This window comes from Lissotriton vulgaris, chromosome 3_1 (genome assembly GCF_964263255.1).
Source record: "Lissotriton vulgaris chromosome 3_1, aLisVul1.2, whole genome shotgun sequence".
Classification (NCBI taxonomy): domain Eukaryota; kingdom Metazoa; phylum Chordata; class Amphibia; order Caudata; family Salamandridae; genus Lissotriton; species Lissotriton vulgaris.
Window position 1 is genome coordinate 852,641,939 of NC_141689.1, and position 18,372 is coordinate 852,660,310.

The 18,372-nt window shown below is 44.3% G+C and overlaps 1 protein-coding gene across 1 annotated transcript in view; it reads right to left on the reverse strand.

Annotated features, from left to right (window-relative positions):
- Nucleotides 1–722: 722 nt before the first annotated feature.
- LOC147727114 (spindle assembly abnormal protein 6 homolog) overlaps nt 723–18,372 on the reverse strand; it is a 574,453-nt gene continuing 556,803 nt past the window's right edge. Inside the window, exon 17 of the mRNA XM_086961156.1 lies at nt 723–1,144. Within this exon, the coding sequence (XP_086817282.1) occupies nt 1,050–1,144 (95 nt within the window). The 3' untranslated portion in view covers nt 723–1,049. The remainder of the gene's footprint in view (nt 1,145–18,372) is intronic.

Here is an 18,372-nt window from a genome sequence, read left to right on the forward strand (position 1 = left end):
AGAAACGGAAGTAGAATAACAGCAAGCACCATCATTATTTTTGGGGGATACTCTGGATCTTTGGCTACACAAGGGTGTAGAAAAACATGTCTAACTATTTGCATGATCAGATCACAGATACAAGTAACTGCATGGGAACAGTGCCTGACAAGGTCATGCTCAGCTGAAAACGTATATTCTGGCCTATTTTTTTACATGTTTTAATATATTTAAAATTACAAAAATATTTTCAATTTCAATCAGATTGTCTTTGACTATATTTACAAAATGGGCGGGACTACACTGGCCAACATCACATTTAATAAGAGGTAAAGTGACTGACATGTTTTTTTCCATTAAAATGCCAAGAGTTTGGGGTTTCCCTGCATTAAAACACATTTTTTCAAGTTCTTCATTGAAAAATGTGTACTCCTGAAACTACAAATTAAAAAGATGGGATTAAGCAAGTGTTTACATCGTTTGAGCTCTGCACATGAGTTGAATAGTAAATGGAAATGTAGCCTTTGTGGGTCCACTCATATGCAATTTCTAGATTGTGTAAAGAACACGTCTGTTAAGTAAGAAGGTTGAATTAAAACTAAAAACGAATTTGGAAATTAAGCAGTAAATTACATAAGGAGGTTGGGTAATCCATGGCTTACAAATACACAGTTTATAGATACCTCTCACCAATTATCTTTATATTTTACAGAATAAATAAATCACACAATCTGAGCTGTTTTCTGTGCAGTTCGCCTTTAAACAGCATGTTTAATATTTGAATTACGATGGATGATTTCAGGTAAAAGAAAATATCAAACAAGCTTTGGTACCAAGGACCACACAAAATCACATAACTGGCGAGAGCACCACCAAACAAACATATACATACAACCCTTGCCCTGTAGGAATTGTCAACAGAAAAAACATTTGTTATTTAATTCCCTAAGGCACAACAATGTTACACTTTGGCAGTTTGTAGAAGCACCTCTGGATTTCAGTCAGATTTGTTCCCTTTTCTCTGTCAGATGCATTGTACTTTTTAACACCATTCACATGTAGCCTTTTTGCTAGGATGCAGGAAGTCTTGGTTGTTGTCCGGGAAAATATGCTGAAATGACTGGTAAACTTCCTTGTCTTGCTAACGATGGTCTAGGCGGTACTACTGTAAGAAAAAACATGAATGAAATGCAAATGTCAAATCAATCACGCAAAACATATACAAACACATCAATTTCATTTTTATTAGCCTTCGTTCCAAACCGAAGCTGTTATGGCCACCACCTACTCTTTTTTTAAACCAAAAAGCAGAACTACCTGTAAACGTATGATTTGGAGGCCAACGCACAGCTATTTTGTATTTTGGGTAGGGTAACAACTGTAACGAGTACTGCACTTATAGGATCTGAGCAGGTTGGAGTGAGAGGACCTAGGAGGATGTGTCGTCCTGTAATGGGTAACTCTGGAAATTAAATGTTTTTGCACCAGTCCTCTAAAGGCTCTGAAAATAAATAAAACGTTTAAATAGGACAATTTTTATGGACTGGCAGCCAATGAAGTACTTTCAGGGCTGCTGGTGCCGAGAAGAGACAAGGAAGTACCAGGGGAGCTGTTAGCACTTTGCTTTTTCATTTGGCGAACTTGACACAGATCAGGAAGAGGAGACCTCCACGCCCTTTTGCTCTTGAAGGGGGTTCCCTGCTTTAACTGCTTTACCTCTCACGTTTCCCGCTCCGCGGGAAACGCTCGCAGCTGGGGGACAGAGGCACTGTGAAGAGGGGCTAACTACAAAGCCCACAATCCATCCGGGCCTGTGAGGCACACCAACGCCAGGTCACGCCCCCCACAGGTGTGCTTAAAACCGGACTCAGTCTCCGGCAACGCGGGAGCTGTTAGCACTTTGCTTTTTCATTTGGCGAACTTGACACGGATCAGGAAGAGGAGACCTCCACGCCCTTTTGCTCTTGAAGGGGGTTCCCTGCTTTAACTGCTTTACCTCTCGCGTTTCCCGCTGCGCGGGAAACGCTCGCAGCTGGGGGACAAAGGCACTGGGAAGAGGGGCTAACTACAAAGCCCACAATCCATCCGGGCCTGTGAGGCACACCAACGCCAGGTCACGCCCCCCACAGGTGTGCTTAAAACCGGACTCAGTCTCCCACAACGCGGGACGCACACGGGACGCGCGCGGGCAGCGCCGGGAGAAGCACAGGACAAGGGCGGGACAGTCCGCGACTGGCAGCGTCTGGTCTGGACAAGATACTCTGCCGAAAAACCTGTTGTGTGACCTAAAGTCTCAAGGCCCACTTCGGATATCTGTGATAATTAGGTACTATTTATTACATTGTTTATGTATAGTGTCTCTAAAGGTCATCAATAACTACGCTGAACCATGCCACCTAAAAAACATTCACCTGCTAAAAACACTATGGAGAACTATCTCGTCCAAGTAGTGGCAAAAATTAACAGCGAAAGAAGATCTACGCTGGGTTTAGATATACCTACAGAATCCCCTTCTCGGGACTCACAGCTGGAGGATCCCTTTGTACAGGAAAATAGTGATAGCTTTGGGCCAACTCCTGATTCTCCCACCGATATTGTTATCATACAGCCTAGTGGTACAGTAGTTGGTATAGAAGGTAGCAGTGACAGTGAGGGAGAGGCTGTGAATGAGCCCACGCCCCCTAAACCAGTGCCAGTGCCTGCCCCGCGTGCCACCAGGGGTGGAAAAAAGAATCTGCCTAAACGTGGGGGGCTTCGTTCAAGTAGGAATAAAGTTGCTACTCCCCCTAGAAAAATAGTTGAGGAGGAGGATGATGGGTCTAGCGACGAAGCTTGCGTGACTCTAACTAATACGCAATTTAATAAGTTGTGTGGTATGCTGGATGCAAAAATTAGGGGCATTGTAAAGCCGTTGGTTGGTCGAATTGAAAAGTTAACTGCCGAGGTTAATAGATTGGGGGCTTTGCTGAATAAAACTCTAGTGGAAGTAGAAAAACTACCTGAGGAAGTTGTGACTAGAGTAGTGGCACTAAAGAGTAGTTCTAACCCCGAGGGTGGCATTGATGCCATCCCACGGATAAATCAGCCAATGGCCCCGTCGATAAATCTAGCTGGAAATGTGCAAGGACTGGCAGCCCCATCACCTACACCTAATGCCACAAACCTTGGGAAAGGCTCATGCGAGCTTATTGTCGAGGCCTCTCCCCTCGTTCTTGTCTTAGCTAATGTTCCCCCACTAGCCTCTGGTCAAGAAGAATCCACCTCATCCTTATTGTACAAATCTCTATCCTGGCTAACCAATAACATGGAGATAACTCCTTGGGGGAAACAACATCTATCAGAAGAGTTAGTGACGGCCAGAAGGGTTGAGTGGATTGGAAACAGGGCTAAAAGATTTAAGGGGGATTGTGTTGTTCTTAGCTTCTCTAACCCTGAGGTGCTGACAAATATTCTACCTAACTTACTACCTCCACAGAGAAGACCAACCACTATTGTCCCATTGACTTTGGATTTTTTCTACCCACGTAGAGGAAAAGGCACCAATCCCTGTACTTTAAGGACAAAGTGGAATGTGGTGCGTAACCGGGGGTGTAATGCACCTGCATTTAATGACTGGGGATTAAGTCTTGACAACAGGTACTCTGCCCTTTCCAACTTGAACGAATGTGATTGACTTTTGGCATGCTCAAAGTTTGCAGTACAACCTTTATCTAACCCATGTGCTAGCAGGGATATTGTGAACGACCGCCAAGTGGTTGATGGTACAGTAAGGAAAGGTTGTGATCTAGTATCCGCTCCACAGGGAGTGGGAAACTCTGTTATTCTGGGTAACGCATGCCAAGATAATGTCATCATTCGAGGTGATGTTGTACCAAGCAATCTTGTCACTACTTCAAAGCTAACATGTGAATCACTGCCTGGGACGGGTAGCTTAATCTCCTGGAACGTGGCTGGGTTAAGCTCAAAGTTAGTATGTGGAAACTGGCTAGGCTTCGTCAGCACATATGGCGTCTGTATGTTTCAGGAGACTTGGGCTTGTGAACCTGTTTATGCCTTGGGATATCTAAATTTCTATGTACCAGCCACTAAGGGACCAAAGGGACGACCTATGGGAGGTCTTACTATTTGGGTCCGTCAGTCCCTTAAATTGACAGTAAAGAGTCTGGCGACTGGTCAAAAAGACATCCAGTTAATTAGGATTACTAGTGGTACCTCTGATGTACTAGACATTTATAACATATATGCTAGAGGTAGTAAGACAGGTAGATCTGATGTCCTCCTTGCTCTTTATAACCTTCTTGACACATACTCGCTTGGTCATAGGATTGTAATAGCTGGTGACCTGAATCAAACTTTTGAGCCCCTGGTCGCTGGTGAAGCCCTTCTAGGTATTGAGGAGGATTTACAATGGGGCATCCCTACCTTAGAAATGAATCCAGTATTACGCTGGACAGAAGATATCCTAGGTCTGAATGCTATGTGTCTAGAACTAGGACTAAGAGCATTAAACGGTAGGACTAAGTCAGACAAGACAGCCTCCACGACATTTGACAATGGGAGACACAAAAGTCGAATTGATTATGTGATTTGTAGCTTGATTCTATGGTCGACTGTTTGTGACATGGAAGTTATGTTAAGACCTGAAAGTGATCATAATCCTCTATGTGTGGTGCATAAATGGTGGCTCACTGTTGATGATCTTAACTGCTCTGATGTTCTTGTTCCTCCGCTGATTAGCCTTGAAAATGATATGCGTAGACTAAGGTGGGTTAGCGTTATGACTGATCAGCAGGCTATTGGAAATATCAAAGAGGAAGCAGATAAAGCTATCTTGGCCCTGGAGTCAATCGCAGGTGTGTCCCGTGGCCTGGGTGACGTGGCTAAAATCCATGATAACCTTTTTGGTAAAATTAAATGCCACTTTTTGAAACCGGCAAAAAATCGTGGGTCCCGTGTATGCAAACTTGCTAAATGGTATAATATTGATTGTATGTTGGCTCGAACATCATTGGGACAGGCAATCAGGATGAAGGGGGTAGTGGATATCCGCCTTGCTAGAAAGAACTACAAAGCCTGTATTGCGAAAGCCAAAAGAACCTGGGATGAGGCACACTGGAATAAATTGAAATGTGCTAGTGATAGGAAAAATTCCCGGTTGTTTTGGAACATCGTCAAATGGGGCAGTGAAAGACCTGAGGAGCCACCTAATAATAATGTCCCACAGGATGACTGGGTGGAATTTTTTAGCTCCCATTATGCTGCAAGTGCCCAGGTGGAAGCTGGGAATTCCCCTAGCCAGTCTTTGGCAGAGGATAATATATTTACACTTAATGAAATCTTGTCTGCCCTTAAATCTGTACATAGTGGACGTGCACCATGCTTAGACGGCGTCCCCGCGGACGTTTTCTTAAATGATAAAGAGAGATGGTGCAAATATATTCATCTGCTCACTAATCACATCGCTAAGGGTGCTGATATCCCGGCATCATGGCGGGGGGCTGTGATTATTCCTGTGTACAAAAAGGGAGATCGTGCTCAGCCAAGTAACTATCGCCCAATAAGCTTGATCGACACTGTACAAAAAATAGTCAGCCGAGTGATTGTTAATAGATTGCTTGAATGGGCAGATGATAATAATATCCTATCACCCTTTTAGGCTGGCTTTCAAAGGGCAACCAGTACAGTGGATCAAGTTTTTCGCTTCCAATTGATCCAGTGGAGGACCGTGGTACTAGGAGGAGGCAGCCTTTATGCGGCTTTTGTCGATCTACGGGCTGCCTTCGACCTGGTGCCGCGGGTAAAATTATGGCAGGTTCTGGGGCTCTGGGGGTCCCCGAGGTTCTGCTGACCATGATCATGAGACTTCATGAGTTAACCTACGCTAAAATTCAGTGGGGGGGTTATGGAAAGGACACTGCTGAATTTCCCGTTGAGCGCGGGGTTCGGCAAGGGTGTTCAATGGCCCCAACCTTGTTTACCCTATTTATCAATGGTATTGTCCCACGCATGCTATCTCAATCAGTGGATGCTCCCTCTCTTGCAGGTGCAAAAGTTCCTATTTTAATGTTTGCGGATGACACGTTCATTTTATCCAAAACCCCAAGTGGTTTACAACATGCATTGACCATCTTTGATACCTTCTGTGTGGATCACGGTCTGGAGGTGAATGTGTCTAAAACAAAGCTCATGATATTCAATCCACATTGTAGTTTTAAGTCCAAAATCGTCATGAGTGGTCGTCCTCTTGATGTGGTAAAATCATTCACCTACCTGGGGATCCACATAGCGGATAACAATAGGTGGTGTCATCACATTGATATAGCAGCTCTACGTCATAAACAATTAGCTGGTGTTATCAATCTGGAACATAGGAAGTCTTTGACTAAACCAGTTAAACCAGCTTTGATGATTTATGAAGCCAAGACAATCGGGTCTGCGCTCTATGGGGCAGAGATGTGGGGTTATGAAAATTTGAGTGCGCTCCAAATATCTGAGAATACGTTTTTGAGGTTAATTACTGGTACCCCGAATAGCACTCCATTACTGCCCTTGAGATACGATCCTGGCAGGAAGCAAATTGTGGACTTGGCCAGACTACGGCCAATCTTATACTGGCGTAGGCTCTGGACTACCCCTGAGCTCACCCACTATGCGGAAGGATTTACTGATGTTATCAAAGCAGACTGTTTCCATAAGATTACCTGGTTTAAAATGCTAAAACTGATGCTGTTTGAGCTCGGGCTAAGTGAGTTGTGGTTTGACCCATCAGGAGCTTTATTCCCGTCTAAGTCAATCTTAAAGAATATGTATTGGGAATATGTTGCTAACGCCAGTTTGCGTAATTCTAATAATGGGTCTATGGCTGTTATTTTTCTGGAGGTCAAACTGTTTCCTGTATTTGAAATGTACTGGGATCTTATATCTAAACCCTTAGACAGGAAACTTTTATTCCAAATGAGAGCTGGTTCACTCCCCTTAAGAATACTAACAGCAAAATGGGGCTCCGGTGGGTCCACTATCTGCCCTGCTTGTGGCTTAGGAAGAGAATCTCTCGGGCACTTTTTGTTCTCCTGTAAAGCTTATAGTGACCCTAGACGAGTCTGGCTGGCACCTATGTGCAGAAACCTTGGTACCACATGTAGTAGAGTTGCGTTGCGCATTTTATGTACAACCTCCCTTAAATGGATTATAATTGCCACTGCAAAATATCTTGGGTGGGCTTGGATAATCAGGCAGAGACTGCTAGTTATGTAACTATTCTCTGCCGATGATAAGCAGAGATTGCTAGTGAATTGACTATTCCTTGCTTATGTATTGTATCAGTGTCTCCATGAAATGTATATTAATGTTTTTAACTTTGGTCATCTAAAATCAAGTTTTTAATAATGAACTTTTACACCTTCTTATTCGCTTACTAACATTGTGGATTGTTTTAATATAATGGTTCTATGGATTTGTAAGTGCTTTTGTAATTTTTGAGTACTTGTATATTTAATTGTTTTTTAATATGTCTGTATGTCTTGCTTTTATGAGTAATTACTCGAATAAAGCACTTTTGAATTGAATTGTACCAGTCTGGCCGCAGAGTGTTGCACCACCTGAATTTCCTGCAAGTTTGTTTTGAAGAACCTGCATATAGACTATTAAAATAGTCCAACCTAGAGGTTATCAAGACAAATTCTACAGTTTTTCTGGCCGATAGCGGGAGATATTCAAATAATTTTTCCAAAGCTTTTATGAGACTGAAACACATTTCAACTGCTGCCAAAGCTTGGGTGGGAAAAAACAGAGAGCCATCAAATTTTACATCCAAGTTCTTCGCGACCGAATGAGGTAGTGGGGGGGTTTCACTAGGCTACCATAAGGCTGAGTCAAGGTCATTTGACTTTCCAAAAGGCATTATGTCTGTTCTGCCAGTGTTGCACTTGAGATGGTTATCGTGAATCCATTGAATAACTTCGGTTAGACAATTTTTAAAGTTGAACTCGGAACTAATGGTATCTTTATCCAATGACAAGAGTGTCATTAGCATTGGATGTAGTCTCAATGTCAAAAGGTGTAATCAGCGAGATCAACTGACCCATGTAGATGTTAAATAATGCAGGGCTTAGTGCAGAGCCTTGGGGTACCCCTGATGTAACAGGCTTTTCTGCAGACAGAAATGTTTCAGGCATAACTGTCTGTCTAAGCTCTGAGAGGAAGGATTTAATCCATGCCAGCGCCTGAAGGGAAATACTACAGTCCTTGAGTCGTTGCAGCAAAAAGTCATGGGAGATGATATCGAATGCAGCTCATGGATCTAATAAAATCAGCACTGCCTTTTTTCCTGCATCAAGTGTTAATTTAACATATCTGCCTCAACTGTCTGACCCAGTTTAGAGGGCTATTGCCTAGTCATGGTAGGAAAGGAGTGCTAGCGTTTGTGCTGGATGTACTCTGTGGTGTAATGTATTTTGGTAGTTTCCATACTCCCCTCATATTGCATTTGTGGCATAACTTTGACATTATTAATTAGCCAATTTTTATATTCCAATCCATAGTATAAGAACATGACTGCAAGCATCCGTCTAGATTTAGTCTTTCATTCAAGGCTAAGTAAAAACAGCTAAGACAATTCCCTTTTCCACTCTCATTTAACTTCTCAACTATGAAGTGACTCATGATTTGTCTTCAGGTCATTTTCTTCATAATCTGCTATGTGGCTTCATGAGTCTCTCTGATTCACTCATATTCTATTCATACCACATCAACTCAAATTGTTCTCTTATTGGATAGTAATCAGGGCAAAAAACATTCATTTTTTTCACAGTTACTTGGCCTCTTTTCATGATTGGATATATTCACACAAACTTAATGTAAACACTAACAAAACATTATGTAGCATATTAGGAGAACCTGTTAGTCCATCTAGCCCACAACCTGGTGTCCACTCACTCCCACTGCTCCACCTCCAAAAAGGTATGTAATCTAGCTTTCTAGTTTGAGAAGTCAAAGACCCTGAGAGTCCAGGTACAAATATGACTTCCATCGATGAGAATACTGAAGAAAATAATTGCCACTCTCCAATGTCTTGGAAGGAAAGCTGTGGTCGAGACCACTATTTGATATTGTCAGGACTATGGAAATACTGTGTGAGTGTCATTCTGCAGTCACCTATTTCCACACATCGTTCCAAGCTCCACTGCTTTACAGTTAGAAAGTCTGTATCTTGAAAGTTCTCATTCTCTGCCATCCTTCCACTTATCAGGTGTCTATATTTAATAAGAGTATTCAGCTACGTGAAAGGGCCATGTTTTCCCTGGCTAACCAAATGTGTTTGTTGACTGGTATTGCTGGATTTTAAATGTATGTGCTCTGACACCTAAAACATTGTCAAATTGGCTAACCCTCGTTTAGCATATTTAATTTTACAGTAAGACCATAGAAATACATCAGTTAAATGACCTGTTGAACACAGCATATTTTGTCCCATCCACTGAAGTAACAACAAAATGTGCCTCCAGGCCTATCTGTGCAGCCTGAGTCCTGTACCTTTTTGACCCTGCAGGCAGACTTGTCAAACTATAAATGGAAGCTGGGAACTTTACAGGGGAGGTGGGGTACCATACACAAATACAAACATCACTCAGACCCATGCATTTACACTTGCGCACACACCCATTCACAGCACTCACTAACAAATATACATACATTCATAAATACGTGCATTCATACATAAAAAATAATACATAAAACATACCTTAGGTCTGCCAATGTGGGAAGGCAGCAGTCCCAACCTTGTCACAGAGTGGGATGGGGTCAATGAGACTGCTGACCCCACTCCACTCTGTGATGAGGTGTCACTGATTGACACTCAGCCCTGGGAACTTAAGGTCTTAAAACTGAAGTGGTCATATCCGAGGCAATGGGTGACGCCACCCATCGTCACGAGGGGGACGGCCTTGGGGTACTTTTGTCAGACTGAGGAGGTCACATCCACAGGATTATGAAATCCGCAGCCTGGCAAAGTTCAGCTCAGGCAGACAAGAACATACACATTTTGTACATGTCCAGCTCATGGCTGCCTGACCTGAAAAAGAAGAGTATCTGACAGGCTGACCATTGCTCAACCTGACACACACTCTTCTTTCTGAAAAAAAGTTCAGGTGTGGCCCCTCAGGTCCTAAGTATAGGCCACTGGTGCAAAATAACCCTTTTTGTAAGCATACTTCACTATGAGACTTCATACACTTAACTATGTATTGCTGAACACTCTTGTCCAGTACAGACACTTACTTGTGTTATTTTTCACCATTGTGGGCAATATATTTCTAAATGATTCGGTAGAAAACACTGTTTCTTTGAACATAACGTATACCCAGGCAGAAACTGTCTTTGTTGATATGTTATTTCACTTATTGGAAAATTCTCTTCTTTCTCTGAAATTGTTTCTATTGCTGTGTCCCTTGTGGCATGCTATTATCTTCTGCTTACTTGTGTCTTCAGGTACCCAAATTCCTCTGGACTTGTTTGCTTATATAGAAGGAAGCTCAGGAAAGAGCTCTCCAGCGACATGTAACAACTGAGTAAATTGTTAGCTTTCAGAAAACGCCTAAATACTTCAGCCCTCATTTTAAGTGACCCATAAAAATCACTGTTATTTCCCCACTACAGAATCACCATTACTAACATTTTGAGGAAATAACAAGGATTATGAGATTATGGGGGGAAATTCTGTGAATTTGTATTTGCACGCTGATTCCCACATTTGTTCCCTGACCCTTTACATGGAGATTTCGGATACAGCTAAAATGCCAACGCAACATATATATAAATTGATATGTGAATGTTCCTAGTAATCTCTGTTACATCACCCATCAGAATGTGCACAGTACACGTAAAGATGGTCTGAACGGCAGTATCACATTATTATTAGTCAGTCTAATAAACTCTATGATACTTGAGTCCGGTAGCAGGGCACTTTAAAAAACTAAAATCAAAGCAACTCTTCAGTGGTGTTTAATTACAGCCATAGTTTAAGTAGGGTTAGTTAAACTTGTTACCATTCCAGTCAAAATGAAAGGCTTCCCACTATCCACAGGAGGAAATTATCCAGAAATCGCATTATCCCAGATTGTTTACTTCACATTAGCCTAGTTTTACAAGTTAGCATTGGCTTTAAAACAAGAGGCTATGACTACAGATTCTTGTCTGAGCCCTACTCTCTTCAATGTTTATGTTACCTCTCTGGCAAGGCTACTGAGAAAGTTGGGATTCTGTCCTATATCCTACGCTAACGACACCCAACTTTGCTTCGACAAAACCCAAACAAATTCCAACATTCAGACCACCTTTGCAGAGGGCATGAAAGCTATCGCGGACTGGATTAAGGATAATTTCCTTGAACTAAATGCAGGATGTGAGAAGTTGGCCTGGCATATGCTGTCCACTATTCTAGTGGGCACCTTGCACCAGTCCAGACGACCCCTTATTGATGGTAGGTTAAAGAGAACCTTATAGAAAGCTATCCTAATGGTAGCTGTGGAGAGCAGCCTTCAATCTAAGTCTTGGAGGAATGTAAAGCAGCTTGTTTTACCAGTCTATAATCTTGTGAATGACCAAATGTAAGGAGAACCACACCAGGTATATATATATAAAATATATGTTTTTATTGTAAACACATCCCACTAGTCTCTTAATGAGGCTAGAGGCAATAGTACATTCAGTAAACTTAATAACACACAATAAATTAGCACAATATATGTTGAGCCCTAGGGGCGTACCAAATCATATATTAAGAAAGTGGTATAAGAACCACAACTTGCAAAGATATAAGGCCTATAGCCTGTAGAACCACTGGGGCCACCAGGAACCACCCAAGGTAGTGACACAGGGGACCCATGGGGGACGCATGCAGTGTCTAAACAAAGCCGTGAATCTTGAGGATAAACAACACTTAGAGGAGGATTTTGAGCAAACCCCTTTAGACTTAAGGGGTTCTAGAGCCAACACTCACAGGAGCAATGGAGAACTTGAGTTACCTCACACAGGGAAGCTGGGTGCATAGGTGTCTTTTGGTGTCGGGTTTCATCGTCGTTTTCAATGGTGATGTGCGGCAAAGTGCTGCTGTCGAAGAAGTGGAAAGTGTCCGGTGTGATCCAAGCCTGGATCGAAGATCAGAAGAACCTGCAAGCAGAGGGGACAGAGTCTGGGTCACTAACCAGTGACCAGCGGCATGATAGTCGAATGCCCACCGATTTTGGGTGATTTCAGGTGAAGCAGGTGAAGCTTGACTCTTCAACCACTAGGACCAGGAGGTGTCGACGATGACCAGGAGATGGATTAGAGCAGTACCACAAAGGATGTCGAGTGCTGCGGTGTCGGTGCCCGGATTTGACCCAACAAGCCTTAGCACCAGCAACCCATGCAGGAATTAAAGAAAATTTTCGGTGTGGACAAACAAGGTCTGAGGGACTCACCACTTGGTAGGGACTCGGGGCATGTCTGGAGCAACCAGGGAAGCCCAAGGAAAAACAGAGTTGCCTTTTCCGGGGACCCACCAGTCAATGGACCAGAGATCGCGAAGGGGCCTCAAGCGGAAATGCAAGAAACGGGCTCACGGAACACTCGTGGAGTGTAGGCCCACAATCTTTGGTGCAGATAGTGCTCGGGGCTTGGGCTACAAGTAAGCAAAGCACAACTTCAGGAGATGTCAAGAAGTCAATGCACTAGCAAATGTGCACCGTGTCCAGGAGTTCCAGTTGCACGTCACTCGAGAGGGCTGCGGGTCTCAGCTTTGCTGTGGACTCGGGTCGGCATCTGAAAAGTCTGGAAATCCTCTTCCTGGGCTGCAAATACTTCAGAGTCAGGCGGGAGTTTCGGAGATGCAGACCAGCAAATGCTTTTTTGTGCCTGCTTGAGCAGGGGAGTCACTCCTTGACCCCAAGAGAGATTCTTCCATCCTCTAGTCTTTAGTAGAGCGTCGAAGTTCCAGGATACAGTTTCAGAGTTTCGTCCAGGTGTAATCTAAAGTCCTGTTGCCAGGGGTCCCTGACTTATACTAAGAAAATGGGTTAGACATACTCTGGGGACCCACCTATCGGAGGATCTGGAAAGAGGGATGGCTACACCCATTTCCTTTGTCCAGTTTTGCGCCAGATCAGGGGCTGGTAGCCCCTGCAACCGGTTTGAACTGGACTATGCACAGGGACACCAAATGTGCCCCCAGTGCAGACTTCAAAGCACTCTCAGAGTGAACCCACCCAGCCCCACTACACTAAAACCTGTCTGGGAGGTGGTTACTTCTCCCTGTGACAGGAAACCTATTGTCCAGGCCCCCCCTGCCGGAGTTTCGGTCAGCAGCAGGAGGCCAGACTTGTGTCTGTGGCTACAGCATCCATTTTGTGATGCCAGGGCTCTTTTAAACTGTTACCGGTTAGACCAGTGTGTACATGTCCCTACCTCTAGAAGGGTGGAATTCTACCTCTGCCGCCAGGACTGGTGGGGGGGTGGGGGGGTAGGATTCCAAAGTGTTTGACACCAAACACAACATGTTTCCATGCAGCCATTCCAAAGTTAGCATTTACCGCGAGGTTATAATGCACTTTAGAGTATATGGTCTAGCTGCAGCACAGAACAGCCTCAGAGAATAGGCTCCGAAAGCAACAGAGGGGCCCAGCTCATGCATGGGCACCCTCTCACACAAAACCAAGCACTCTGCATTCAGGATTGATAACGCCTGTCATAGGAGTGACTGATAGGTTTACATGTGTCAGTGATTAAAGATAGATATAGGTAACCTATATATTAGTAAGGGATGCATGCACAACTTTACCCAGGCTGCAGTAGCAGTCCTGTGGTGTCATTTTGGAAGGCTTCCCAGGGGTGGCATAATACATGCTGCAGCCCCTGGTAGGCCTCTGGTGTACCTAAGCCCTTAGTCCCTAGTGTACCATATACTAGGGACTCACAAGGGTTCCCCAGTAACCAAACTCGAGTGTACCTAAAGTACTTGCAATCAATTTAGAGAGGAAGCAGCTAGGCTGGGGTGCTGGATAGCAGGGCCCCAGCCAGACTAAAGTCGAAAAACAGTGAAACGCCAGCAAAAAGTGAGGTTAGCTATAGTAAGCAGACCCTACTCTCCTACACAGGAAAGTCTGAAAAAATGCTAATTGGAGAAGCAACAGTTAGATGGTCCCCAAGCTAGTGGCCGAAGGTTCTAGTCTCTGCCCCAAATCCAAAACAGGTGGTGAAAAACCTGGGTGTCAGAATAGACCAGAAACTTACACTTGGGGAACATATCTCCACAACAGCGGGAGCCTGCTTTTATAGTCTCAGTCTTCTTAGGAGAGTCTTCCCCTTTCTACCACTCTCCACTCGGAATACCTTGGTACAGGCACTGGTATTGAGCTGTCTAGACTACTGCAATGCTCTACTGATTGCAGCTAATGAAAGCTCTTTGAACAAATTGCAGGTAGTCCAGAACACAGCTGACTGCTTGGTGGCCAAAGCCCCCCCCCCCAGAACCGAGTCTCTCCCCCTTCTCCAAAAACTGCATTGGCTCTCAGTGCGAAAGAGGATCAAATTTAAGATTTGTTGTATGGCTTACAAATCCTTAAACAACTTAGATCCCGGTTACCTAAAAGACAAATTCGTCAGGTACCTGCCCTCCAGACCCCTCTGCTCTGAATCCAAAACATTGGGGGCAGGATCAAGACTGATTTGCATATGGCTGGGTCCAAACTGGAATGGCATGGTGAGCAAATAAACAATGGGTTTCAGCCCAGATCTTTGCACTGGAGGTGAATGTATGATTTATTCAGCATTCCGTCCATCATTTGTTTGTGTAGCACTTTTCACCCAAAGTGGGATGGGTATGCCCAGACGTGGGTCCCTTGCTCACTGTGCCACTGGATTCAAGCTAGCCTGGCTTATGAAGAGTAATACCCAGAAACCGGTCCCAGAATTCTTGTTTCCGGTACAGGGAGGACCTGGCTTGGCAGTTTGGTCCCGACCATTCCCATGAGCCCATGAGGCACTTGGTCAAGACTGATTTGCATATGGCTGGGTCTAAACTGGGGTAGCATGGTAAGCAAAAGAATGATGTATTTAACCCTGATCTCTTGACTGGGGGTGAATGTATGATTTATTCAGCATTCCGTCCATCATTTGTTTGCATAGCACTTTTTACCCAAAGTGGTATGGGTATGCCCAGACATGGGTCCCTTGCTCACTGTGCCACTGGATTTAAGCTAGCCTGGCTTATGAAGAGTAATACCCAGAAACCGGTCCCAGGATGCTTGTTTCTGGTCCAGGGAGGACCTGGCTTGGCAGTTCGGTCTGGATTGTTCCCATGAGGCACAGGGTCAAGACTGATTTGCATATGGCTGGGTCTAAACTGGGGTTGAGGTTCTTCGATTTCTGACTTCGTCCGGTATTTAGCCGCCATTTTGTGTCTCGCTGCCATTTTGTGTTGCCCTCACTCAGGCAGCACGGCGGACTGTGTGTTTTTGCTTTTCCCAGCTGCTGCGTGCCCTTTTAAGTTAAAGAGTAACTCCTTTGCCCTTGTTTACGAAACCCGACGTCAGGGTCTGGCCGAGTTCATTAATCCATGTCTGGGTTGATTAATCCCTGTCTCGACTGACTATTTGCCTTCTCCTATTCTTTCCTTATATTATCTTATCCGACTGGCCTTCGCTATTCTCTCCTTGTATTCTCCTATTACACAACTATCCTTTGAGGCACATAAACACGTCCTGCCACCTACAAATTAGATTGTTGGTACCAGTACTGATTAATTTGTTGGGAGGGGTAGCACACGGGGTCTGAGAGAGGGGCGTATTTGAGACACCTGATAGTTTGTTTTCCAACTTTTCCAACTTTTCTCATTGGTCCGTTTTGTATGTGTAAGGAGTAAACTTTGTAAATGTGTTTCCTATAAAAGATTGTGCGCCACGGATTGAAGTGGCAGTCTCCTCAGAACCCACCTTGTGTGTAACTTCTGGGATAACTGTGCTTAGCTGCAGCTAATAAACCTGGTTTCCACGCTCAACGGAGTGTCTCGTGTCTCTGTTCGACAAGGCAGGTAAACTCGGGGATTTAAGGCGTGCCCTGCGCTGCCAGGCCCATAAGGCCCGGTTCTCCAACTGGCGCCCAACGTGGGGCGGTTTCAGTGGTAGTGGTTCAGCCCGAGGGTCGTGAGAAGCCCCGCAAGAAAATTCCGGAGGATTTGCGAACCACGTCAAGCGACCCCTGTATGTCAAAGTGGACCGAAGGTCTTTTGCAGGGTGGCTACTCCTTTCCGATGGCTGCTGACGACTGCTGCCCTGACTACCGCCCTGCCTTGGACCCTCTGGTGATGACTGGTATCGTGAGACATTAGACAGACCTCTGTTGGCGTGAAAAGACCCTTTAGTTAAGTATTCGTGGGTAGCGCCCACTTCTTTGTTTTGTTTTTGAAATTTTGTTATTCGACTGTTGCAATAGCCGAAGCCAAGGGGTGAGTATATTTGTACTGTGTTCTTTGTTTTTTACTCCCTGAAGTTGGTGAAGGGACCAGTGAACTTAAGATGCCTGGGTTTAGCGGATTTAAGAAGTTCTGTTGTCTTAGTTGTAATAAGGATTCCCGGCTCGAGGACTCATGTCCGCTTCCTCCGGTTGGAACTCCCACTTATGAGCTCTATTCTAAACATGGTGTTGGCCCCATTGCCTTTAATGAGTCATGGATCCAATACACGAAGAAAGATGGTGTTTTACGATGGCCCCAAAATGGCAGCTTTGAGCCTGATGTTTTAGATAATTTGGAAGCAATTTTGTTTAAGAGAAAAGCCCGGCCGGCAATGTTTGACTCTTTCCGCCTTTGACGTAAAGAAGCCAAACAGAGAGAAATTAAGCAGACAAAAAGATATAGGAAAACGAAAGATATGACGGTCATACAGGCTGCCCAACAGTTTAAGGATGATGAGACTGATTGAGCGATTGAGGTCTCAGATAGACAACATCGTAAGGCAATTGATAGATGTTACCCTGTGTTGCCTACTTCTCCACAGAATAAGGATCTTGACGAAGATCCCTTAATGTCCTATTTGTTGAGATTGCCTCCGCCTTATGTGCCAGGAGCTAATGCACCTGTATTGTTGCCGCCTGTCCAGCAACCTGTTGTTCAGCCTGGTGGTCCGGTTCTTCCGCAATTGCCTCTTCCTGCATTGCCATCTGCATCTCCATTGCCGCCAACTTCTGTACCTCAGTCTCATTCATCTTCAGGTTCTCTCATGACGACTGGTCCTTCTCCTCCTTTGCTTAATACTGCATCTCCAGTTTTACTGTCTGCTTCTTCCCCAACTTGAAGTCGGTTGCTTAACACTCTTTCTGGTCTTTTCTCCGCTCTTTTTTGGTCTTTTAATAGGACTCCTGTTTTTTTCTCAAAGACAATCCTGTAGTCAAATTCCAGATTCTGCCAAACGAGTTGTATTTGACTCTCTTGCTCATAAATGGATGATGAGTGGCCCACTGTATAGTGTACCAGATATTCTGAATACCTTTCTCCAGTGGAATGCGCCCACGCAGAGATATGTTTTTAATGTTATGTGTGACGCTCTTGTCAAAGGATGGGAGGATATGGAGTTGGATTTAACTCCTCAGGGTCTCTTAGATATACAGGACAGGTTTGATAAAGGACTTATTGTGGGTTCTGAAGTTGAGGACGCTATAAAGACACTTGTTACTTTTAGGTCTTTATATTCTTTCCAGACTATTCTTGAACTTGATCCTGCAGTTAGACAGAGAACGAAAAATTATCCTATGAGGGAAGTTCCTCCAGTCTGGAGAGAAGCCATTCAGCAAGCGGGCAATGTTACAGGTGTCCCTGCTCATTTCCAGCGTTTATGGGTACATGTTCCCTGGAAAAGATCTGAAGTTTTCGCACTTGAACAGTCTCTACTGGACCCTCGTAAAAATCTTGCGGGATATTATAAAGAGCTGTGTCAGACATTTGATGCGTGTATTATGAATCTGGCCGATATTGATATGCTGATGGGGAATGTAGTTCAACAAGCATTGTGGGCTCGGATTCGTAGAGAGGACCACAACCAAGCTTTAGGTGGTAATTGGGCCGCTATAGCCGCCGCGGATGCAGCACAAGTGGGTGGTGCTAAGCCAGATGATTTGATTACACAATTGCCTGGTAGAATCATCGCTTTAATGAAGAAGATGATGCCTGCCTTACGCGTTAACTGGGATAAGTTAGCTGCGTGTAAGCAGTAGAAAGATGAGTGCCTCCGATTTCTTTACTCGTTTTGAGGAGATCTTTATTGATCACAGGGGTCAGGATATGTCTACTGAAGGTGGACAGCGATTATTTGTGGATACATTTGTATTTAATTTACTTCCTGAATTATCGCATAAGTTGAAAGACTC